The following is a 25,073-nucleotide window of genomic DNA, read 5'->3' as shown; positions in this document are numbered from 1 at the left end:
GATAAAACTGCTTCTGTAATTGAAAACGCTTAACGTAATCCATTAATCTGTATAATAATAGGAAACTATGTTTAAATTTAAAAAAGAAAATACTTGGCAATGAAACACAAGTGGTTTTTTCTCCCTGTAATATTTGAAAACCTATTTAAAAGCAATGCCATTTTCGTTGCTTTAAAGGCCTTTCTTTTCAGTAGTTGTGCTGCTACAGTTTTAGGTTAATAGTACCATGCTTTTGCTATCAATAACAAAATTTCACTCATTTTACATTGCTGTGCTTTGAGTTAATATGCATGGCCAGGCATCTTTAGCCGCTTTTAAAAAATAATAAGTTTTTGTATTTATGTATATGTTACGGACAGCACCTTAAAAATGACGCCATTTTAACTAACTTTCTTATTTGCAGGCCTTTCCTCCTGGTGTTCTTCACCCTTTACCAAAGAGACAAGCACTTGAAAAAAGCAATGGTGCCAGTGCCGTTTTCAATCCCAGTGTCTTGCACTATCAACAGGCTCTTGCCAATGCTCAGTTGCAGCAACATGCGGCGTTTATCCCAACAGGTATGTCATACCCACGTTGAATCAGTTTTGTGTTCCTCAGGTAGCCTCCGTGTCAGGCAGTTGCACTTCACGGGTTTTGTTATGTTCCCTGCACTACTTGAGGGGAAGTCTGCGCAGATATTTACACGCTTTTTTAAATTCCTCCTGCAAAGTACGGGAATTGAAGCAGAAATTTCAATATGCCATTAGGCTGCTTTTCACATTCATAGCCTCGTTCATCATTGTCCAGAGTTTTCCCCTTTCTTCCTACCTTAAATTGGTTGTATTTTGACTTTTACCTGCCAGCGCTCTCCTAGGAGACGAGAGGGCAAAGTTCCGCTAACAAAAATGCTGGGAAAAGCATCATGCTTCAGAGATGCCACGGGAGGTGTGCTGTGGCCAAGGCGCATCCCCCTGCTTCCTCGGGTGCTGTTTTGCAGCCGTGGGGATTACCCCAGCCGCGCACGAGTGGAGCGAGAAGGGAAGCACCAGCCATCACTTCCCAGTGGATACCTGCATGGAAGCACAGGCAAAACACACCGCTCCCTGCAGCTGTGCTAAGGGCCTCTGGAGGCATCAGGTGCCTTTTCGTGGTTTTCGTTTTGGAATGCCACCAAGACTTTTCCTAGCATTTGCAGCTAACGGCTGGGGTTATGATTCTTCATAGGGGTGATCTGAAGATGAGGGAACGTAATTTGCAGTTCAGTGCTTGGAATGCTGTAAAAATCAGAGCATTCAGAGATGGCTTGAACTGCACCGTGGCTGGTGGCAGAGCTTCTCTTTAACACTACAAGAGAGAGAATGCGCTAGGTACTCATGTAAACAGTAGTACCATAACTCTAAATTATCTCAGTCACCTCCACTCCAAACTTCCCAAAGGTAAATATCCTGCCTAATGAATTCTTTGATTTCATTTGTAATTTACAAATTACATATTTTAATATCAGAATGTTATCGAGTGTGAACTTCCAGAGTCATTTGAAACTACGTGTTTGCAAATGTGCTTGACATTTCAGCAATGTTATTTTAGTTTATAGAATTAATGTCGTTTAAACAAGGAGTGAAGTGCAACACACGATGATTTCCCGATCTATCAGCATTCCCATATGTTTTTAAAGATAAAAACAAACACAGATGGCTTTGACTTCATGGGATTTTGCTATAAGGCCTGAGTAAGAACCTTGGAGCCTGCCCCTGTATTTATAATTGTAAGTTATAGCATGCCGTATTTTTAGCACATTGGTGCACCAGAATATCTGTGGCAGAAAACATGCTGACATTTATGGGAGTGTTTGAAAAAAAAAAAAAAAAATTGTGAAACTGCCTATTTGGACATGAATGGAAGACTGCCCTGTGCTTACAAATGTACAGAAAATTCCACAAATTTGTCAGACATTGTAACTCTGAGAATTTGCAGTACGATATGTATTATTCCTTCTCTTAAGCACTCCCTTTCAGGGCTTATCAATATTATTTGCAATTGCCAAGGATTTTAAATTAGCTATGGAAAATACAGTAGTTTAAACCTTTTTCAGTGAAATAGCGTTTGGATATTTTCCAGACTTTTGGAGTGCTCATGCTTCCTTAAGTAGCTCATTCTTTGTGCTTTTTATTGTCCATCCCTCTTTCCCACTAGTGGTTCTAATTACAGTTTTATCTTAAAAATTTTTGAGAGTAGGAAGGGTAGATCTTGAAATCAAACCTTAAGGGCTGGGTTGTTGGCAAGCCCCAAAACAAGTGCATGAAAAAGAAGAAACAGAGGGATAACGCAGCAGATGGAGCCCAGGCCCAAAGTGGAAAACTTTTCTTGTGGTGCTGAACCTGCTGCTCTTTGTGCACCCCGTCAGCACCCAGAAAGGATGTCAGAGTAGGGTATGGGAGGAGGTTAGGAAAGGGGAACCCTCTCTATATGAGGGGGTGTCATGAGCTTTTTGTTAAAGATGCTATGTCTAATATTCCCACTGTTCCTGGGAAGGCTGGATTTGGGGGGTGTAAGGACTGTTGTGCCACCCAGGTCTAAGGAGCAATGCATGACATCATCTGTTGGGTTTTAAATGATTATGTGATATTTTCTGAACTGGTATAATTTTCAAATGTGTTCCTTGTATGTGTGTGTGTGTTAAGTTAAATTTTAAGACAAGTTTTGCTGCTGGAATATATATAAAACTTAATTGTTTTATATAACTTCTCTGCTTTCTTAACCACTTGCTCCCCTAATAAAAAGTGTGGGGCTTGACTTAGCATGGCTTACCTCCAAAGTTCTGCACTTTGTTTGTTTTACATCAGTTTGATTGCTTTGTCACCTTCTTATTGTTTGGTGAATGATCTTAAAAAAACGATAGATCTTTTCTCTCTTTCCATTGCTGTTTGTTAGTGTTTCTATAGCCTCGAGAGGAGGAACTTTGTGTATTCTGCTGGGACTGTTCTTGGGTAAGGTCATTCATAGTTACACTGCTACTGCCATGGTCCGATAAGGGGCTGCAGTAGTAATTAAGCAGGAATACAGGAAGCATATTTGACTTTCTATCAAATATGTGTGTGTGTGGGACTGGTCTCCTTACCTCCTCACCTTCACCAGCTTGCTTTATGCACTGTACTGAAAATTTGCTATTCTTTTTTTTTTTTTTTCATTTGGTGTTCTCAGAAAGGTGAAAGGTGGACTAGGCACCAAAATTACACTGCAGCAGGCGAGCAGTCTTTCCAGAGCATCTTTGAGGTGTTCTGGATTCTTTTGCTGGAACATTACACACTTTGAGGTGTTTGACTTGTGGACTTGTCACAGTAGTATTTTCCTTGGTCAGAAGCACCTCTCCACCTCAGGTGTTGTGTTAAGAATGAGTACATCAACATCAAACACAAATTTGGCAAAGACCGGTATCGGCTAATTCCGTTTTGACTTCTTTCTCTGCTGCACGACAAAAAGTTGGTGAATGCTGATCTGCGCGCAGTGTTGAGCTGAGTTATGCAATGAGTTGTGAAATCCCCAAACAATATGATACTTAACCAAAGACGTCTCTGTAAATAAGAACCTGTTGCTGCAAAAGTACAAAGTGAAAGGATAGAAGTGCTAAATAAAAAAGTTTATGGCTTGTATATACACAGAAACATGCCAAAAGTCACATGGTATACTCAGGCAGGAGTTTAGTAAGAACACAATCACCTTTTTTTTTGTGTTGAAGCAAAACTATGAATGACCTTACAGGTTCATTTAACTAACTTACTTCTCTGTGGTTATGCTTGAGTCTCACTTTGAATGTTAACTCTAAACAGCTAACCTGTTTCTTCCCTTTATCCACTTTTTTCACCTATCATTGCATGACACGCAGGGTCAGTTTTGTGCATGACACCCGCTACCAGTATTGGTAGGTTCCAAATTTCTTTATTGATCTCTTTCTATACTGTATATGATGTATATTCACTTGTTTGAAAAATCCTAGGCAAGATTTAGGCAATGACTAGAATTAAAGGTTTGCTTGTCCTTTTGGTTGAGTTTGCAGAGTGTTCAGATTTGTAGATGAAAGCCGCAGTTTAGATGTGATATCACCTGCTATAACAACTACACTGCAAAAGCATAATACCATGAATTCCAGTCTGCTTTTCAGTTTTCAAAGTTTTATTTCTCTTTGTATTTTATATTGTCTAGTACTATAAAATCATAAAATACTGGGAAAAGCCAGCAAATTTCATCAGTGTTTTAAAGTTTCATAGTGGTGTGCCTATTTCTCCTTTTTGCTGTGTGTTAGAAAGTTTTATCAGCGTTTCCCAGAAATGCCCACTTCGATCCACAGTGGTTCTGTTGAAACCCGTGATCTGAATCTTGCTCCTCCTTTAGAGAGATTTGCAGCTTGGAATTAACATTCTGAGCATGCAAAATGGAAGTCCAATGCAACAGCCTCTAAGACAGAAAAGTAATCTTTTTTCTGTTCTGTAGCGCTATCCCAATGATTTTTTTTTTTTTTTGTGGGACTTCTTAGATAAGCAGGGAAAATATCAGCCCTTTAAAACATCAAGTTAATCATTCTCCCATGAAGGTGCTGATTAAAATTCATTCTTAAAGTGAGCAAAAGCAGCGACTTTCATAAAATTGACCTTGCTTTTTTAGATCAAACAAAGTAGTATTTAAATCAGGAAAATTATTATCATCCTTCTCCTCATTTTTGCCTCAAAGCAGATGGTAGTTTAACTCCGATAAAGTCTAGCAGTTATGCAGTGCTAGTAGGAAAAAAAAAAAACATTAATTGCATTATAAAGGAAGACAGCGAGTGTCTGTCTTACTTCAAAATGAAGATATATGAAAATAATTCATTTTTAATTGTGTTTAAAAATTAAGATAAACACTTATCAGTTTCCTTCCCAGTACAGACCACTGTAATTTTTTTAGTAGAATTTTATTTTGGAGTGCTTTGTATCGATACTGGGGGAAAACAAATTGTCCATGTAACAATTCGCAGGTAACAGGCTATTTTGGTAGAGACCTCTTCTTAGAGATAATACTTGCATTTTCAATGGTCCTTGCGCTTTTTTTCTGGGAATCGCCGATTGTGTTGACAACCTTCCTTTAATTGTACTTGTAATAAGCTATTTTCCCTTTTTTTTTTATTTCTCCGCCACGCTTTCTCGCTTTGCACTGTGATTGCATGCCATCTGCCGGTTTAACCCATGACGATGGCTTGCCGCTCTTGATATTCACCATGCCAAAAATACCACTTCTCTTACCATAATGCTGCACCCTCCTGTTCATTGCTTCCATGGTTCCCCTCCTGAAAGTACCCATGATGCACAACGCTACGGCCGCCACTGTCTCTGCAGCAACAACTCCTGCAACAAGTGTTCCCTTCGCCGCAACAGCCACAGCAAATCAGGTTTGCTCCTTTTAAAGCTTTCTTTCACAAGATCCCGAACTCTAAATGAGTGCTGAGATTTTTATTTTAATTTTTTTTTTTAACAAAAAAAATTCTCACGGAGAATTTTTTTTTTCTGTGTTTACCCCATCAAATTTTACTTTTATTTTTAAGTCGTTTATAGCAAGTGTTTGTGGGACAGGTTGCACTTATTTAGAGTTAACATTTGTTGCAAATAATGATGTAGCTGTGTTTTGTGTTGCGATGTTTGTACCTAATTACTGTGTAATTAACCCAGCTGGAGTTAGAATCACCATAGTACTGGACTACTTACCAATGTCTGTTATTAACTCCTAAGTTCAAAAGGAAGGTCCATCACAGGTTTCAAACGTTCAGGTGTGTTAACATAGCCTCCTCCATGCGGTGTGTGCTAGGGACTAATTTGTAAGCATGGAAGCTGTCTAAAATCACGAGTGGGACAAGGTAGCAAAAAAAAAAAAAACAAGGAGGAAAATGTAATGCTTTCTGTAAATGCTAGTGATCAAAACAGCACTCAAGATATTTATGACTATGCCTGCTTCATGTTTGAAAATGTATCTTTAACCTGGGAATGATATTTCCCTAAGGAAGGATGTTGTAACAGAGAACCTCTAGGGTTATTGGCAGAGGCAGGCCAGGAAAGATGATGCTTTCTCTTTTCTTCTGTTGTTTGCTATGTTACTGGTAGTTTTCATTTTGGTACGTTTTCCCCCTCTTCCTGTAGGACCTGATTCCCAGGGAAGACCTATCTGTTGCAGCTCAGAGCGTGTAGCTTTGATTCTCCCATTGGGGCTTTAGAGATTCCCACTCAGATGCGCCTAGCATCTTCCAGGAGAGGGATGTGGGCAGCAGTTGGCTCGCTCTGGCTTTTCTGTGGCTTTGGAACCATGCTCGGGCACTTCCACCTGAGAGCTGTTTTCCCTCGGTTTTTGAGAGATCAAACTGAGGAGGAAGCAAGCAGATTTGCTCATCAAGAGAAAGCAAAGGGCTGTGTCCCCATCACGTTTCCTTGTGTTGCTCCTGGCCAGACCGACAAGCTGTTGCAGACCTAGCAGGAACGCTCACTCGTTGGTTCATTCCCTTCCACCTGCGAAGGACCTACAAAGAAATCAGTGAAATTTTTTTTCTTAATAATATTACACCAGCAGATTTATTTTTTTTTTTACTGTCAGTCTCAAAACCACTTAAGTATCCCATGGAAAAACAGAACCTGCTGCAAGAGTTTATTTATAATAATTCAGGAAAAATATACTACCTCTGAAATACACCCTACTTTCTTAAAGAAACACAAACTAGTCCATTTTCTTTATTCTTTTTTAAAGGCTCCTTTGCCAACATTGTGATGTTTGTGCTTCTAGCATGTTCATCAAAAGAGGGTTGTTGTTTTGTGCATTCTTTTCTGAGAGCTAGCTTGTTTTAATGAAAAAAAAGGCTTGGGACGAGGAGGAAAGTGCAGCAGGCAAATGGTGCATTTCACTGTCCTTCCCAGAACAGCATCTACAGCAGAAAATTCTTTGGTGGTATCCAGTGTAGTTTTGTGATCTCAAAGTGGCGACAGAAGGACTTGAAGGTGCCAAGGGACTGTGAAAAAACGGGGCGGTTTGGGGAGGGGGCTGGCCAGGAACCCTCTCCAGCGCAGGAAAGCAGCCGGGGCAGCTCTGCTGCCCTCAGTCCTGAGCACCAGCTGAGGCTGAAGTAGAATAAATAGATATACATCTACAAAAGGACCAGTAAACAGTCTTTTTTTTTTTTAAGTTAATGGGAATACTTTCCCGTGAGTAACTAGTGCCACTGGGGAGGCATAGGTGTGCCTTAACACGCTTTCTCACCTAGCAGGGCGGCGGGCAGAGCCTCTCCTTTCCCAGCGCAGATTTTGTTTGCGTTGGAGGAGTACAGCACTTTAAATTTAACAGGAGTCGTAAAAGTGTCGGCCTGTACTTATTTTGTTGCCTGTGTTTTTGTGCGTGTATACATATAACTCATGCTGAAATGAAAGGATGGGTTAACACGGGGATGGGTTCCCACTTGTTTTATTTCAGCCATTTGGAAGTTCAGCGTCCAGTTCATCTGCTTTTCTAGAAGTCTGTGTTGGGGCAAGGTAAATTGTCCTGGAGGGTCCTACCTCTTCCCTCTTGACTGTGGAAGGAGCGTAGGTGCGTAACCAAAGCTCTGCATCAGTGCACAGGGAGGACATGAGTCCCACCCCAGCAGCTTTCCTCGTTGGCTGCTGCAGCGTGTGCCATCGCTGTCTTTTTTCTTCTTGCTTCTGTCTTTGTTTTAGTCATTGTGAATCTTTAAAAGCTACTGTAAAAACTTGTGTATTTGGAAGTAGGGAAAGTAGTAGTAGCTATTTCTTCTTTATAAGAGGCAGATCTCTGACTTTGCTATTTATTTACAATATCCTAAGCGTCGGAAACAAAGCTACAGCACTGGGAAAGGCCCCGTAGTAACTCTGTGTTCCTAACTCTCAGTATTTCTCTAGCCCAAGAAATGCAGAAGGAGCAGGTAATTAACTTGGGTTAAGACTTTGTTCATGGTCATAACCTCCTTTGTTTGTGTCCCCTTCTATGGATTTAAACTCTCCTCTGTATTTCAGAAAAGGACTTTTTTATTCTAATTTAGATAAAATTTCCTTTCCTGGTCTGTGCCACTGTGCTTTACGTATCTGTGGGATATGATTTCCTCTTTCCAGTGTTTCTACTGCACTTTTTTAATCAACCTGCAGCCTTCAGCTTGTCCCATTTCAGCTCCCATGGCTTCTCCTCACAGTGCCAGGCATGGAAGGGGCTTAATCATTTAGCTCAGTGTCACTTGGCTTGGTATTCTGGCCTGGAGAAAGATTGCTGGACTTCCTTGGGTTGAGTGTGATGATCCAGGTGTCCTTGAAGCACCAGCAAAGGAAAAGTCAACATCCCAAAAGTCACAGAGCCTCAGCTGATGGCTAAAAGAAGCTAACAACTGTGTTGGGTCCAGTAAATTATTTAATATGTACTGTCAGCTTGTATTTTGAAAAAAGATGAACTATGTCTCATGTCTTCTGTATGCCCTTTCTTTCTGACAGTAACACGAGTAACAGGTCAAAGTGTGTCTGCATTGACACATGCACAGTTGGTCATGCTTGGCCAGCAACTCTACGCATTGTGTGTTCAATGTCTGGCACACGGCAGGTGAGAAGATCGTGTAGGGTTAAAGGCTATACCACAGTACATCTGTGCAGGGTGACACCAGTTAAGAATATACGGAAAATTGGCAGTCTCTTGCTTTTCCTGACTTACAGAAGTTACGTTTTAAAACTAAAATAGTTTTCTTGCAGTGTACTTCAGGGGAGAGGAGAATCGCTTTCGCTCAGTGCAGTGAGAACAGGATGGAGCAAAAGTGCTTTAGAGAACCCTGTTTTACAAATCCTGATTAAAAACTGGCTAAGTTGAGACAAGAGCTGGTGATGTTGCTGTTCACTGTGTGCAGACATCTTGTGAGGAGGTGTCCCCACTTACTCTAGCTGCCAGGTTTTGGTGAGAGGGGAGGGAGAGGGGACTTCAGCTTGGGATTTCTAGTGAAAGACAGGTGGACTTCCAGAGCTACATGAGAAGTCCAGGAACGTGACTTGTGAAAGGTCCTTCCCCTTTTGCTCTCACACCTTCACAATTGCTCCAGCCAATCCCACCAGAGCGGGGCTAGAAGCCACAGCTCCTTAGCCTTGCTTCAGGGTTAGATCCGTAATGAAGTTACATTCAGCTGTTGTTTGGGGATGCTGACAATGTTTTTTCTGGAGGATGGAACCAGCAAAGTTCCAAAAAGTGTGAAATTACATGAGAAGCTGCGTTAGGGCATGTATGCGGAGGGTTTGGTGCTAGCTCCCTCTAGTGCATGCATGCGGGCAGAGGTATGTAAAACATCTTCTTTAAAATATTAATACAGTAATTGTGTGTAAATATATACTTCAGAGATCTTTAACAAAGCTTTTAATTATTTCTTCTGTAGCTAGTGGACTAGAAGTACTCGAGCAAGCAAGGGAATTGTTACCTGCTCAGCTTCACCCACAGGTAGCTGTAAGATTTCACAGAGGATGATCTATCCTAATGTTGTTTTAGAGAGGTCTTATCCTGAATTCTGGAACTGAATTTCAATTTTGAATAATGCCAACCCCTGCTTTGGGAGGGGCTTCAAATTTCTAAGTAGAAAGCCTTACTATTGCTTCATTTACATATATGCATTGGTGAGTCCTACAAGGATGAAAAGGTTAGGACCCAGCTCAAAATTAAGACACCTAAGTGTCGGTGTCTGAGTATGGGTGTCTACATGCAAGCTAGAAGTTTAAGTACCCGTTGTAGACTGCAAAGGTTCTCAGCACAGTCAGATGAAGTCTGGAGAACAGTCTGGCTCACCCTTCAAAAGTCACACAGGGCTTGGTTCAGTTGCCTAAACATGTGTCTACTGACGTTTAAGATTGTCCTAAGATAACCTTGGATGTCTAGGTTATCCAAGACATTTTGACAAGCTTAACAGATGCAATACAGGACCTATGGACCAATCTGCATGCCTGTGGACTGGCAGCTGGATGACAGGCAGGAGACCTTCGCCCAAATTATACTAAAAGCCTGGTGAGAAAATGACCTGAGCCTGCAGCGGGTGATCACATGAAGTGATCTCCAGGCTCCATTGGCTTACTGACTGGGTTGTACCACCCAATTGACTGTGACAGGAGATTAGACACCAGCATTCCTGTGTCTTAATCTGTGTCCTTGGGCTCAGTGGGTGCTTCCTTAGTTCTTGGTTTTTACAGGGCAATTACCAAATTCCAAATGATTTAAAAGAAAATAGTCTTCCTCACATCACTTCAGTACAGAACAGTACATGGCTTTATTTTCTGTAGAAATGAAAATGGGCCAAAGACTGACGATAAAAGTAGCATTACAGAGAATGCTGCTTAAAGGTGTTATTTAGTGACAACATTATTCTACTGGTTATATGACCTTTAACCAAGAAGGAAAAATTAAAAGGCAGATCCAGTAGAAAAATGAAATGTTCATAGGCTGTGTCTGAAAAGAAATATAAGATCAACAGACTGCCTCATGCTAAGGCTTGTGATTATCTAGCACAGCTGTTTTAAATCATGCATCAGCATTTGCACTAAATTAGGTGGCAATTATGCAGATATTAATTATGAAATCATTCGATAGCCTTCAGTTTTGTGAAAATCTGTAAAAATACAATGGAGTGAAAATAAAAATAATTACGTTACAGTTGAGTGCCACAAACAAAAGGACAATTAAAACCTTTGCCGTAGAATTCAAAAAGTAGTTAACATAGTGTAAAAGGCAAACATGCCAAATGTTTAATGGGGATTTGAGATGCCGTGTGCGGCAGCTCCCTTGGGAGGGCGGGGAGCTGGGACACGCAGCAACAGAGCACCTCTCCTTGCCAAGGTCCCTGCAAAGGCAGCCGCCACTCCCAAAGGAGGCAAGTTCTCCGTAGACTGAAATGTCATGTGGCACCTACTCAGGCTGATTTCTCCTTCTGCACAAAGCAGAAGTGCCAGTTGCTCCCTCTTGCAGATACTCCTTGGTGTCCCCAAAGAGGGCTTCCCCTCCAGTCTGCCCATCTAACACCGGAAAGCCCTCTGGCAAGGCTTTTTCTGTCTCACATTCGCTTCGCTTCGTGTGGAAACCTGCTGAACTTGTAAACGGGGAGAAGAGTAGCAATATACTGAGAAAATGAATTGAAAAATCTGGAAGATAGTAGGAAACGGCCCTTTTTGTTGGTTAGAAGCAAGCTTTTGAGAAGGAAGGTGGGAAGGGGAAACATGTTATTTACATCTTTAGTGCCAGTATACGACCGACAACGTTACAAACAAGAGTCTTTGCAAAATTCTTGTTACTGATGTGAAAAGCTTTAATTGCAGTTTCTAAGGAAATGGGGGAACAGGTAGCAAAGCACTTCTGCTGTGAATAATAAGTATCTGAACAATTTTTGTCTTTTTTTTTTTGACTGAAAGCTTTGGTCTAAAAATTCCATAAAGTCTCAAGTTAAATACTCCTGTAGAAAATTCTGTTCTAACAACAAGAAAGGGCGATTTGAATCTCACGTGAAAAAGTCCAAAAAAGGAGATGGAGGAATGGGTTTATTTCTGAGACACATTATCAGAGGGGATGCTTGCAGGGAGCGAGGCCTGGGCAGAACAGCATTGGGCATCTGGCAAGCCCATGTAAGGTGCCACGTTGCTCCACGCAGAGGTACCGGCAAGCCTTGGCGTCTAGGGTGTGAGACTGGATGTCTCGCCTTCTACCTGCACCAGGCTGGAAGAATTAACCTAAATGGATCCTTGATCATGAGGAGTCATTTCTCTAGAGAAGGTATTTGAATAGCAATAGCTTGCCACAGTAGGAAAGGCAAACTGAAACTGCTTGCTGCCTCTTTCATGCTAGGCATCCAAGAATCACAAGCCTCAATTCAGTCAAGCTATCTTGTCTGAAGGCACTGAGTTACATATAAGTAGCTGTAACTTTCAGAATTAACAGTTTGCAGACTCAAGAACTCAGTTTTCAGTCTTAAAGCGCACCACAAATCTCCAGCAGTGTCAAGAAAAGACCCTTCAGATTGCCTTGAAACAAGTGATGTTACGAAGTACGTGGCGAAACTTTGTTTTCTTGAACTGTAAGGCAGCAAAGAAGAAAAGCCTAAAGATTACTCTGCAAAATTTAAAGGAGCTCTATTTTAAGTCTCATGTGAACTTTAACCACGTCTTTGTTTTACTTTTAATAACATTTTTTGCTCTCTTAAGACAGCGTGTTGTTTCTGTGTAGATGAAGACTTCTGGCAGGCTTGCATACAGAGTTTTAGATCACGTGCTCATATACAAGAAGCCAGTTGGAAGAAATGGAAAATCTCTATTTTGGGGTTTTTTTTTTTTAGAAATTCCCCCCCTCACACACCCCCACCCATGTAGAGAAGGACTGAAACCTGGCTTCCTCTGATAACCTGCTAGATGGCAGTGTCACATAACGTGAGCAGTAGGCAGAGGCAAACTATTTCTTTTATATAACAAAAATCAAGACATATTTCCCTTTCCTGTTACAAGCCGGTTTAGCTTTCATATAGTTGCAATTAAAAAAAAAAAAAAGTATTTATGTTTGATGGGATAACTTCCTTTTGTGTTCTTGCTTTCAATTATTCAACAAATGATAGTTTGACAAATTGAGTAAAAGTCTTTGGGGGCGTATATTTATTATTTAAACATGGGAAAAATTTTCTGAGGTCAACTCATTTTGTAGGCTTTTGGGGAAAAGCGAGTTTGTTTCATTGTGCTTAGCACGTACACACAGCTCATGTGAGTCTGTTTTTTTCCATCATAAAATTTTAACAGCACAGTGCAGCGCAGAGCTCCAGATGTACTTGTATGGGATTCTGTTCTTTGAAGTAATTGCATCTGGACATCTCTAGCTGCTCCAACTGGTTTCCCTTGAATTAAACTAATATCGTATTTTTATCTCAGTGTATGATTTATTGCCCACCAGAAGTGCCAGTCTTTGGTTTTGAGTGGTGCTGGAGGCTGCCCACGTAGCCGCAGTGGAAGCATCTATTTATTTATTTATTTGTTCATTGTACCTGTTGTGGCTTTCAGCTTGAGGCAGAGATTCGTTGACTTCGACTTCATTTTTGGCGCAATATTATCTGGAGTGACGCACAATAGTATGTGTGTCTGTTATGGGAGAGTATTCAGATAAGACTAAAATTAAGGAAGTGGCAAGCAGTCAAAAGTGAGGAAGATGAAGATTTCCCCAGAGAAGTTATAAGTATAGTGAGTTTTATAAAACTGACGCAAGCATTGTAAGTATGCGGTCTGATGAGTAACCTTAATGAACATAAATCTGGTACCTTTCTGTGTTTAAGTTTTGGATGTTGCGGTGGACCATCTCTTGCTTGGAAGGGAGTCTGAGCTGCAGCACCAGATTTTGGGAGAGGAGGGGGTTTCAGAACGGTGGTTACTTCTGGGCAACCTGCAGAAGTGCTAGCCCTGCTCTATGTGCAGTGGCAATCACCTAAAAGGGATGCCATATCTGTAGTGGCAGCCTCATCTTGCGTGATTTGGGCATGCATGACATGTAAGAGGGGAATACAAAGCAGGTTTTGGTAAAAGGAAAAAAAACCATAGGTGAGGACACATAAGATAATGCAGGTTTGGAGAAGTAACACCCCTACAAGGGGAATTCAGGCACTTTCACAGGTAATGCACAACTTGTGCTTGGCCTCTCACTCCTTTGTGCTCTCAGTTCCTCTGTGTAAGCCTATTCTGGCAGTTTCTAAAATTCAAGAAGAGAAGGAAAATTACCCGAAAGTAGGAAGTGAAAACCACAGGTGATTACAGTAGCTCAGACCTGCTGAAAGGTAGAATTGAGAGGCTCTTCCAAACAGTCACTGTACGGGTGCTCCTAAAATATTACAACACTGGTTTTCTCATTTCTATTTAGTCTGTCTGCTGCCTGGGCGATTAGTTAAAAATAGATTTGGGTAGAATATATTGGAGTATGTTATGATCAATTTTTAGCACTGAATTATTTATTACTTTAAAGAAGAATAAATAAAGCCAGATTGCTTTCATTTTTAAAGCAACTTGTGCTGTTTCTTCGGAGCGAGTAAATACCTATTAAGTTGAACTTAAATATTATACATTATTACTTGAGTAAATACCTATTGAAGCTCATAAGCATGCTAAGAAGTTGGCAGCACAAGATTCTTTCAGGACCTTGTGAATATTAAATGAGAAGAATGATGCTGTTAAACCCTTGAGCCCTTTGGGATCCTATAATTGCCTTGATCTTTTCTTTAGATCACTGTGAAGAGCTGGATTCAGGCAAGGTTTTTGTCGGCTTTATGATGCCCTGATGACCAACAGCTTGTGCCTGATGGAATGAAAATGTGCTAGCAGATGTGTCCACTTCAGCATGGACATCTGACCTTCAGCCATTTCCAGAGGCGTATTATCAACATATGGGACAGGCAGAACTGGGGACGCTCAGATTTAGGGAAGAGAGGGTGGAGCAGGGCACCAGAATTACCATTCTGGGGGACGGGCTGTGAGAAAGCCAAGCAAACAGGACCTCCACCCCTCAGGAAACACCTGATGCCCGCTATATTAGTTACTGTATGAGCAAGCAACCAAGGAGATCGTCTGTGGCCTAGATATCTCATCCTTTATATACAAATGAGAGGTCACCTTATTGATGAACAAAGGAGACAAATGTATTGGGGATGCGTTGGATTCATGGAGAAGCAGTAAGATAAAAAGCCTCCTTCAACCCTGAATTGAGGAGAAGTGCATTGTTTGTGAGAAAAACGAAGCACGTGTACATAACACATGCGTTGGTAGGACGAGGGGTAATGGTTTTAAAATAGAGGGAGGTAGATTCAGACCGAACATAAGGAAAGAAATTCTTACACTGAGGGTAGTGGAACACTGGAACAGGTTGCCAAGAGAGGTGGTGGATGCCCCATGCCTGGAAACATTCAAGGACGGGTTGGATGGGGCTCTGAGCAACCAGATCTGGTTGGAGATGTCCCTGCTCCTTGCAGGGGGGTTGGACTAGATGACCTTTAAAGGTCCCCTCCAACCCAAACTATTCTGTGATTAAATCATGCTGGAAATGAGAATGAGGTTTTTGGTCATCAAGAGAAGAGGAGTAGCAAAGGAAAGATGCCAGCGATGCAAGGTGGAGCTCAGTGTGTTTATGAAAAATGAGGAAGTGATTTGCAGTAATAGAAGAGGTAGCAAATTGCTTTCAGCAGCTCCGTCCCACCCTATTCGTAGTTCCTTTAGGTTTTCTTTGGGGACATGTTTATTCAGGGGCTTTTCTTTTCAGTATTTGCAGATTACTCTGTAGAAAGATGCTAGTTTGACACCAGTTTTACAGGGGTATGAACTGGTGACCATGAATTTTGGAAGTGAAGAGACAGAGGAGTGAGGCGAGCCTGAAGTTAGATGGGTGCACGATTGTGCAAATGTATTGGGTAGAGACAACGAAGGGAGATCTTTGTGGCAGTGACAAGACCTGCGATGTAGTGCAGACAGTAGGTCAGGAGGGGACTTCGGCAGGGAATTACAGCTAGTGCCAAGACCAGGAAAGGGACAACTGCTAAGATGTGAGAGATGAAGCGTATGTACCCCATCCCCTGAGATTTGGGAGCGGGTGGACTGCTTTTAATGCAAGCGAGAGTTGGAGCTGCCTCAGCTGCTAGGCAGTTGAGGACAGGGGCAGATCCCATCCCTTGGTGGAGTGGTGGTGGGAGTCCTGGGGCAGGGGACTGGAAAGCTCAGTTCCATGGAGGTCCTGCTGCTGAAGCCATGGAGAAATAGGAGCTGAAAAAGTCCATCTATAAGGCTATGTAAAAATTAAGTGAGACCAAGCAAGACTGATACGATAGTGATTACTCTCAGTGTATGTCTGAATATTTACTCATCCTTTTCCACTTTTGAAAAAAAAAAAGAGACTGATTTATTTTGAAGAAAAAGAACAAGGCGCATGTCACAAAAGAGCGTTCTAAGAGAAAATGAAAAATAAAGAGATGGAGGCATTTCCCAAAGGCATGGAGAAATATAAATAGTCTTGGGTTTCATGTCAAAGGGAAGAAATACTTGGTGTTAGTTTTATTTTTAGAAAGCGGGAGAAGTTATGAGACAGCCTGATATGAGTCGGCTGTCTGAAAATATCTGTCGTTTTTAATGTATACCCTAGATATATTTGACCAGTCTGCTACTGGTGTGTGAAAAACATGAAAATAGAAAATGTCACTGTGGTAGGATTCGTCTGCCCTGACGCAGGTGTCAAGAAGTTCAGTACCTCAGTGTGAACCGTTTGCCACAGACTCTTGCATTTGGTGGAAGGGAAAAAAAGCATCGTAAATTGATAATCTGTCTCAAGCTAAAATAAGTTGCCTGAGGTAGGCTAGGAAGATGTAAAATAGGGTGACCAGCTGAGGCGTATGTTTCTGAAATAATCTGAGATTAATCTTGTCTGCAAGAAACCCCTATTACTGCATTCCTCTTGAAATGAAAAGCTGAGTGGTCTAAAATGTTTACTATATATGAGTTCATTTTTGGAGGGATAAGTACTTCACAATGTGGAGGTCAAATATGATCTTAATCCCCCCTTAAAATATATTAATGCTTATAGAGCTAAGTGTAATTTGGAGAAATAATTTCAAAACTTCTGAAAGAGAAATATATCAGAGGCAGATACTAAGTCATGTTTTCCAGCTGATCCACTGTGACAGATCTTCAGTTGAACAAGAGTTCATGTACGCTGAATTCATGCGCAATGGTAAAGTTTCTGTACTTGTATAATGAATCTGCAACTGGAGACAGAATTTAAGACACAGGGAATAAAGAAGCTTCACGATTTGTGACTTCAAAAAGAAGATCTCAAGCCAAATGGTATTCTTGAAATTCGTGGTACCCAGTTGTGATTCTAGGTAATTTGGTTAATTCTGTGAATGATATCAAGTAAAGCAGTGCACACAGTAACCTGGGTGTCAGAAGAGTGTCCACAAGGGTGGCATTTCCACCTTAATTTAAAAGAAATAATGAACTTTGCCTTTTAAGTCTTGAGACAATAACCGGTCACAGCCACCTTTGCTGGGTCTGAGACGATTTGTCTGCCTCATGCTGAGGGCTGGTCGTTCGGAGAGAAGGCGAAACCACTAGCAGTAACATCTCTCTTGGTTTATATTCCCATGGACCACACTGCAGAACTGTATCACCCTTAGGAGCAACCAGTGTTGCCCTGGCTGAATTTAGGGATGTTCTGTGTTGCACAGTGGGCTTGATGACCACTGTGGTCATTCGGAGGTCTCAGGAAAGGTTTAAAAGAGCCATGCTCTAACAGAAAAGAAAGCCAGTCTTGTCATTTGGGAGTTGAAAATGCCACCTCTTAGAGATGGAAAATTTGGAAGTGCAAATGCTTCCTGGCAGTTAGAAAGTAGTTTGCAGAAATTTAGGTTCACTCTCTGTATTACCAGTTTCAGTGAGGTCTAGTAGCTAACTTTGTCACAATTTTAGTGATTTTAATCTGAAGGGTAGCCAACTTTCTGGCACTTCAAACAGATATCAAACAAGAAGGCAATGGAGAGGGTACCCTATGTCTGTGATTGCCTCCAAAAAATGGTCTTTGCTATTATTAAATTATCTGTGCATTACTACCCCAGGCTGTAAAAGCCAGGCCATTCTGCTTTTGCTACAAATAATGTTCTCATTAGATCTGTCACGGCAGCAGCAAAGCGTGTTTTCTGGCACGTGTGTACCCACCCCTGTGTATCTTATCCATACGGAGTGTAAGAACATGCTTTCCTGTGCTTGATCTGTAGACCTTTGTATATACGTGTATGCACACACACTCATTTTGTAGTCTTATTTTTCAGGTTTTTGTGCTTACATATACTGTGGTAAAAGTGTCAATACATAACATCAAGTTGCTGCGAAGTATAATGATGTAATAGTATCACGGCAAATATGATGTGTCATAAGTATTTGAGGTGTAATTCTTCGAACAGTGACAAACATAGACTCATAGAATGGTTTGGGTTGGAAGGGGCCTTCAAAGGTCATCTAGTCCAACAAACCTGCAAGGAGCAGGGACATGAAGGTTGTTGGTCCTATTTACAAGTGACAAGGGAGCGGAGACTCTGTCATAGGTGTTTGCCGGGATGTTCTTAGGTCCCTATGTTCTGTACAGCTTCTCCTTTTTCAGCACGCAAGCGATGGGGCGATTAGCAGCAATGCAGACTTAGATAGCCTCTGTCTTTGTTTATGACTTCATCTGTAGATGAAACAGGAGAGTTTCACAGTGTGTTTTCCATGTAAAGAAGTTCAGCATTTTATGTTTCTCTGTCAGACACAGTGAAAAACACAGTTGCAGAAGCTGCTACATTTGTAGCTATGCAGAGTTGTGATATCTTTGGAGAAATAGGGTGTGAACATATAATTAAAGACTACGGGATACGTTTTACACTTTGTGGCTAAGGTTAAAAAAAATACATAACTCCTCAGTTCTGCATCTCCACACTGGAGAAGCTCATTCTGAAGGAGAGACTTGAGGTTTTTTTTTCTTAGGGAGGACTCCTACGTGTACTAGAAATAGCCGGGGTGCAGCATGCCCTACTTACACCCCCTGCACGAGCAGCGGCACGCTGAGAACGATGCGGTGGGAGCAAGCCAGCTCCGTAGCCGCCGGCAGCAGGAGAAGTGTGGTGGGGAGACCTCCAGCTGCTCCTCCGGCACCCGCAGCCACGTAAACAGGACGTGCTCGCGCACAAAAGGAAAGTGTTTACATTGTCTTCGCCCTTTCCTGAGTTTCGAGAGGAGGGAAGAAACAGCAGGAATAGGGACGAGGCGGTGGAAGTCCTTACCTGGGCTCTGCCGCTCACCGGAGTAGGGCAGAGGAGGGGTCCCTGCTCTTTCACGCTGCCCAGGTCCTCCCTGACCACCCGGCAGGGTCAGTTGCGCTTGGGTTGATCAAAGCGGCAGGGACAGTCCTACTCTTTTCCCAAGAAACAGCCTGAGATTAGGCCCTCTGCCTTTTCAGCCACACATTTTGGGGGAACTGGGAGCATCAGTCTTGTGGGGCTATGTGACCTTTTTCAACATCTCGGCTTAAGGGGCAGTGATCTCTCCCTGCACAGAGAGAAGAAAGGTATAGGAAAATGCAAGTTTGTCCCCTCAAAAGTTGGTGGATGATGCAGGCAGCTGCAGCGTCTGAAATTCTGCTTTTTTACACTGAACAGATTTCAGGTTGTGTCCCATTACATCAGACCCTTAAATACACTTGCATGATTATGGCTGACCCAGTATAGCTAAAGCTGCTTTATTAATTACATTGACGTGTTGGGTTGTAATAGGCTAAAAATAGCAGTTCTGATAATCTTGGTCACTTCTTATTTTCAGCACGGCTACATTCTTTGTACGTACTGTCAAATCACCGTGCTGTGGATGGACCAGGCTTATCACAGGCAGGGCTTTATTATTTCAGCAAAGGTATTTCTTTGTTATTTCAATAGGAAACAGAAGACAGGCGATAAGCTAACAAACTCACAATGGGTGGAAGTTCATTAAAAATATATGTCCTTGTTGTAGATATGATGTATTTAGATGTTAAGCCCTTTGGAGCAGCAGGTGTTTGTACAGTGTCATTACAATGGGGCCTCACGTGTCACCAGATTTTCAGTGCTGATGGTAATCAAAGATGACTTTTTGGCATGCCAGCAAGTTAGGTGGGGTCAGGGAGCTGGTAGTGTACAGAGAGCAAATAGCAATGGAGACAGTCCCTTGCCTTCCAGAGCAATGGGGTGTTGTCACTCCTGCTGTGTCGGTCAGATGGCAACCTCAAGCAAAAGGGAGAACTTGTAGGTGCTGTAGGAATTGGGGTTCAGAGGTTTTGCATATCTCATCTCTTTCCAGAACCGAGGTCTTCCCCTCGTCCTCCGGGAGAATCATAGAATGGGTTGGATTGGAAGGGACCTTTAAAGGCCATCTAGTCCAACCCTTCTGCAAGAAGCAGTGACATCTCCAACTGGATCAGGTTGCTCAGACCCTCATCCAACCTGGCCTTAAATGTTTCCAGGGATGGGGCATCCACCACCTCTCTGGGCAACCTGTTCCAGTGTTCCACCACCCTCAGTGTAAACACTTTTAAGGAGGGTGAATCCCAGGTGTGACAGCATTACATCACTCCTGCAAATGCTTCATCTCATCAAAAATATTTTTGTTGAGCTGAGCTCTCCAGGCAGTTGTCTGTAGCTAGGAGCCTTGATGGCATGCTGTGCCATGCCGTACCTAAAACAAAGCAGTCGTCTCTGGTTTCAGAGCAGGCTTCATGCAGTGACTGCAGGTGAGATGGGGCAGGGGACCAGAACAAGCACCTTCCGTGTAGAGGCAAGCGTGTTTCTTTTTGGCAATCTGTATGTCAGAGGTAGTATGTTGCTGAAGTTATTTTCAAAATACCTTTCTTTTTCCCTTTAAAAATAAATATTGCATTAAGCAGCGGTCTAGCTTCGTAATACACAAGTAGGTCAAAATGCTGTCATGACTGTCTTGCATACCACCTACAAATACAGCTTAAAAATACGTCGAGTGCCAAATTAAACAGGAAGAGCAGGCGATGCACCCTAATGCCTTGACTTGTGCTCAAATCTGGAGCACAGATTAGCAATGGCATGATAAAACATCACACCCCTGGCTTTTGACATCACGTTCACCGAGAGCCATTTCAGGCAGGTGATGGAAATCGGGATTGCTTTCCAGTACAGTGAGCAGGTTGAGTGGGTTGCTGGGCACATTGAGCATTTAACCTTCACAGTATTGGAAGCACAAGAGCTCGCATCTCTAAAATGGTTGCTTCACCCTCAGTTTGAGACGTTGTGGAGGTAAAGCAGCAAGGTTAGTGACTAGCTAGGCGCACAGAGGAACCATTATGGTCGTCCCCCTGGATCCCCTGATATAAGGAAGCATGAAAAAAACCTCTCAAATTCACTGACCTGCAGATAATTTTTCTTAGGAAGTAAGCAGCTGCCAAAAGTACATTGAAAAGACACTTTAGCTTCTTGAAAACACCCAGCCCAGTACAATTTTTTGGTTGTGAGGGGCAAGGGGCCCTGCCGCCACTATTTCCCCTGGTCATTCCTGACTCTGTGGGAGCAGGGTGGGAGCTGGAGAATCACACCGTGCGCTTGTGAGCCTCCTCGGCAGGCAGAGGGCTGCTTCCCCCTCCGCTGAGAGCCAGGGCGCTGAGGGCACGCATCCCACCTATGGCCGGGCCCTTCCTTTGAGGCTTTGGCGCCGTCTCCAGTATTTTGACACATAAAATACCCCCTCTGGGTGTTCTCACACACGGGAGGAGGACGACCAGGTTTGTGAAACGCAAACGCCTCCCGGGCAGTGTGAGGATACAGGATGCTGTCCCGTACGGGATGCTGTCCCGTACAAGCTGCCCCCGAACTTAGTTCAGCGCCGGCCCTCTGGGTGTCACCTAAAAGCGCGATGACGCTTTCCTTTCTCTTAACAGATAATCCTGAAATAGCCGGCAGGAGCGGAACGGAGTGTCACGAAGCCTCCCTGCGGACGGCCAAGCACGGCTACTGTACATACTACCCCGTCTCCTCCTCTCTAGAGTTGCCACAAACTGCATGCTAAGTCAAGAATTTGTTCTTACGGACAAATCACAAACTCGAAAAAGCTAGTGCTGCTATGTCATATATGAATATTAAATATGGTATGCTTACTATACTCCAACCTAAAATAGTTAACTACCTGATACCAGCTGTGATGTTTCAAGACATAAAGGGTAACATTTAGTTTTAAAGATTTTTCTAAGCATAGTTTAATTCTTACAAATATTGTCTTTTCTCCATAACTATACCTAACAGAAATGGTCCAGTTTAGTTCATCTCGTGAGATTCAGTGTTTATGGATCTTTCGAGCTTAGCAATAATTAAGTTGTATTGGCTAAAAACTTATCCCAGTTGCAGGTTTAATTTTCACCCAAACTACGATTGGGATTTTTCTTCTCGGTTAAAAAAAATCTTGGTTTTGCTCCCCTAGCGAGGTGATTCCAAGACAGAGGAAGCGAAACGCAGCCCAGTGTCCTGTACATCACCCTGCCAATCTGAATATTTTTAGCCAGAAGTCCAAAGTGAAGCACAAATTCTTTAGATGCACATGGTTGGTGTTTGACTTGTATGGAGAAAGTTGCATTTGAATCATAGCAGAGTAGCAGAAGAAAATTAAAAAATTTTGCACAGTATGAACTTCATACCCCTTTCAATCCCCAAAAGAACAAAGTCTTGAGAATATTATTTTACGAGTATATTTATAATGTTTTTAAAAGAGACTTTGCAGAAGTGCCTAAATTTTGTCACATCAGACTTGATGAAAGTGAGCCTGATGCCAACAGTCAAATCTCACCGGAAGCGAGTAATCTTTCAAACTCATAGTCAGGTTACCAAAAAGATCTGAGCTGTTAAGAAGTAACTTCTAGAAGTGTAAAATCAAACGAAAAAAAAGACCAAACTAACAAAAGAAAAGGCAAAAAATAAGCCTGTAGACGAAGAGATTTGTATGATACTCTAATTTAATTAAAATTCAGTTGAGTCACTGAAACTTCATAGGTGACTTTAATCTAGACTATTAACTGAACACTAAGAATGTAGAATGAGATTCAGTTTAATAAATCATTACTGTATTTGCATTTTTTGATTGGATTATACGATTGTAACCAGATTAGAGTGGAGAAAAAATAGTTCTTTTAATTGTTTTTCTTTAAAAACATATTTTATGTCACGAAAGTATGAAGATATCTTTAATACAATTATATACATATTATATATACATACATACATATATATGGATGAAGCAGATTTTAATGTTGTTTACTTTTTTAAATACTTTGTTGATTTACAAGGTAATTATATATGTATAATTAAAATTTCATTTGTTTGATTTGAGATTTGTTTCAAGCACTATTGTACCAAATATTTCATATTTCACATTTTATATGTTGCACATGTATCACAGAAATGACATAGTTTTTAAATTATTGTTTAAAAAAACAAAACAGCTGTTATAAGTGGATATTATGTATAATTGTTTGCAGCATAATTTTTCTATGTGGACAATATTAGTGATTGCAGTATTTTAACTTAACCTCTTCAGATTGATTGTAAACTATTTTAAACTTTGGCAGCACTGCCTGTTCTGAACGACTGAAGGCACTAACCATATAATTATTTGTCGAAGAAATCGTTTTCCGGGCTAAATCTTGTTTGTCCGATGTCTAATTACTATCTATTTATATATAAAGCTGGAGATTTGATCATCCGAAAGAAAAAAGTAATCACGATTTGATTGTAAAATTAACATAGTGCTTGTAACGTTGCGTTAGTTTTAATTTGTGGAAAAATAATGTATCTTAACTTGTTACTTTAGCAGTTAAGGTATCACCATTATATACTATTAAAACACTAATATTTGTAGACTTTCTCAGTCATTATAACTAGGTAGTTGACACTGCAACTTGCCTATATCTGTCAAAGTTGTTTTTATTTTTTTATAATAGTTAATTTAGGCATTTGGGTAGCTTATTGTATAATACTAAATGGTAAATTATCCATGTTGTTTAAATATTTTATGTAGATAACTCTTCAAGACATTGTTTTGTGTGAACTTTTTATGTTTCAAAATAACTGTTATTCTATGTTTTTTACAATTAATCCGATACTACTATTTTTTGCCCATGGATGACGAAGCTTCAGATACATCAGGTCTTTCATCCAGATAAACTGACAGACAAAAAAAGAAAATGTATTTTTAATAAGAGATCCACTTTCCGACTTTATGACTTTGTAATATTCCTGAAAACTGTACAAGTGCAAACCTATGCTCACAGTAAGGAGGCAATTACAGAGATGTGCAAATACGTGTACAACAGATTCTGCATTTTATTTATTTATAAAGTAATTTTATAGACTATTTCAAAATTTGGGAAGATCTAAAACTATTTTTCTGTATAAGTATTATTTGCCAAAACTTTGTTTATATTTTAAAAAAAAAAGTCTAATGAAAATAATTAAATTTTAAATGCTTTGTTTAATTAAAAAAAAAAAAACCAACAAATAAAACCCCCTAAAAGAACCATGAGATGGGCCAACACAGAGACAGTGAATACTGTAACTGGGACACGGTTTCAAGTCACTTGAGATGTCTCAGTGTTTATTTTCTTCAAGGGTACAGCACCTCACCAAAATACCTTTTTGTTTGCCTCTCTCATCCAGCATAATTGACAGCGCGTACGATGAATATCTCAGTAACAGTTACAAGAAACCCCTCCATTCACTCTTTTTCAGCATATAACTACTAGTGGTCTGTTAAATAGCCATTCTATTTCTGTTGTGACGTTAAATTCATTCACCCAATGTACAACCACTGAAATAAAAAGAAGCATTTTAAAATGAAAGCGGAGTCGGACCGATCCTTTCTTCCGGCGCGGCTCTGGGCAGAGGGGCCTGAGGTAACAGAAATAAATATACACAAGAAAGTGGAGGAGTCTTTAAAAAATATTTGTATTCTCTTCTGTTCTGCTCTATTCTTTTTTTTTTTTTTCTTAATTGCATGTTCAAGTAACAAATCCTTAAATGCAGTCCCCTGGTTCAGGACACACACAGATGCTCTGTGAGGAAGCATGTACTCTTCTCCTGCTGGAGTCGGCATGCCAAGGATGCCACGCTGCATGGCTTTAGCCCCAAACAGTCATTTTGTGCCCTTTCTGCCTGCCCATGGTGCCAGGGTGAAGGCAGGCGGTGGTTATCTCAGCAGTGTGGCTTGCAGATGCCCAAACATTGGGGGATTTTTTTCACCAGTGCATCCTCTGCATCCTCTTTTTCTTGCCTACATCTCAGTATTATGCCAACAAATAATCCCTACTAGATCCTCTGGAGAGAGCAGCATCGCAGAGGAGTTGTATGCCCAAGGGCAGAGATTGCACGGCAAGCTGGTGACAGAGGAGGGATTAAAACCTCTGGCTTGCAGCTCCATGGTTTCTTCACTCAACCTTCTCTGATTTATGTTTTAAAATGCTTTGAAGAAAAGAAATACAATTCCTGCAGAATCAAGAAGAGT

The 25,073-nt window shown here is 41.3% G+C and overlaps 1 protein-coding gene across 8 annotated transcripts in view; it reads left to right on the top strand.

The window, feature by feature from the left end:
• MBNL2 (muscleblind like splicing regulator 2) overlaps positions 1-24,411 on the top strand; it is a 112,623-nt gene extending 88,212 nt beyond the window's left edge. For 3 of the 8 annotated variants that reach the window (XM_086771311.1, XM_086771301.1, XM_086771335.1), the window contains 4 exons: positions 404-557; positions 3,863-3,898; positions 5,304-5,398; positions 21,466-24,411. In XM_086771311.1, coding sequence (XP_086627437.1) covers positions 404-557; positions 3,863-3,898; positions 5,304-5,398; positions 21,466-21,480 — 300 coding nt within the window. In that variant the 3' untranslated portion in view covers positions 21,481-24,411. The remainder of the gene's footprint in view (positions 1-403; positions 558-3,862; positions 3,899-5,303; positions 5,399-21,465) is intronic. The other 5 variants (XM_086771326.1, XM_086771348.1, XM_010122955.2 and 2 more) reach the window with 3 other exon arrangements.
• Positions 24,412-25,073: the final 662 nt, after the last annotated feature.

Source organism: Chlamydotis macqueenii, chromosome 1 (assembly GCF_036417535.1).
Source record: "Chlamydotis macqueenii isolate bChlMac1 chromosome 1, bChlMac1.mat, whole genome shotgun sequence".
Taxonomy (NCBI): Eukaryota; Metazoa; Chordata; class Aves; order Otidiformes; family Otididae; genus Chlamydotis; species Chlamydotis macqueenii.
The sequence above is the reverse complement of the archived record's forward strand: the minus strand, read 5'-3'. Positions and strand labels throughout refer to the sequence as shown.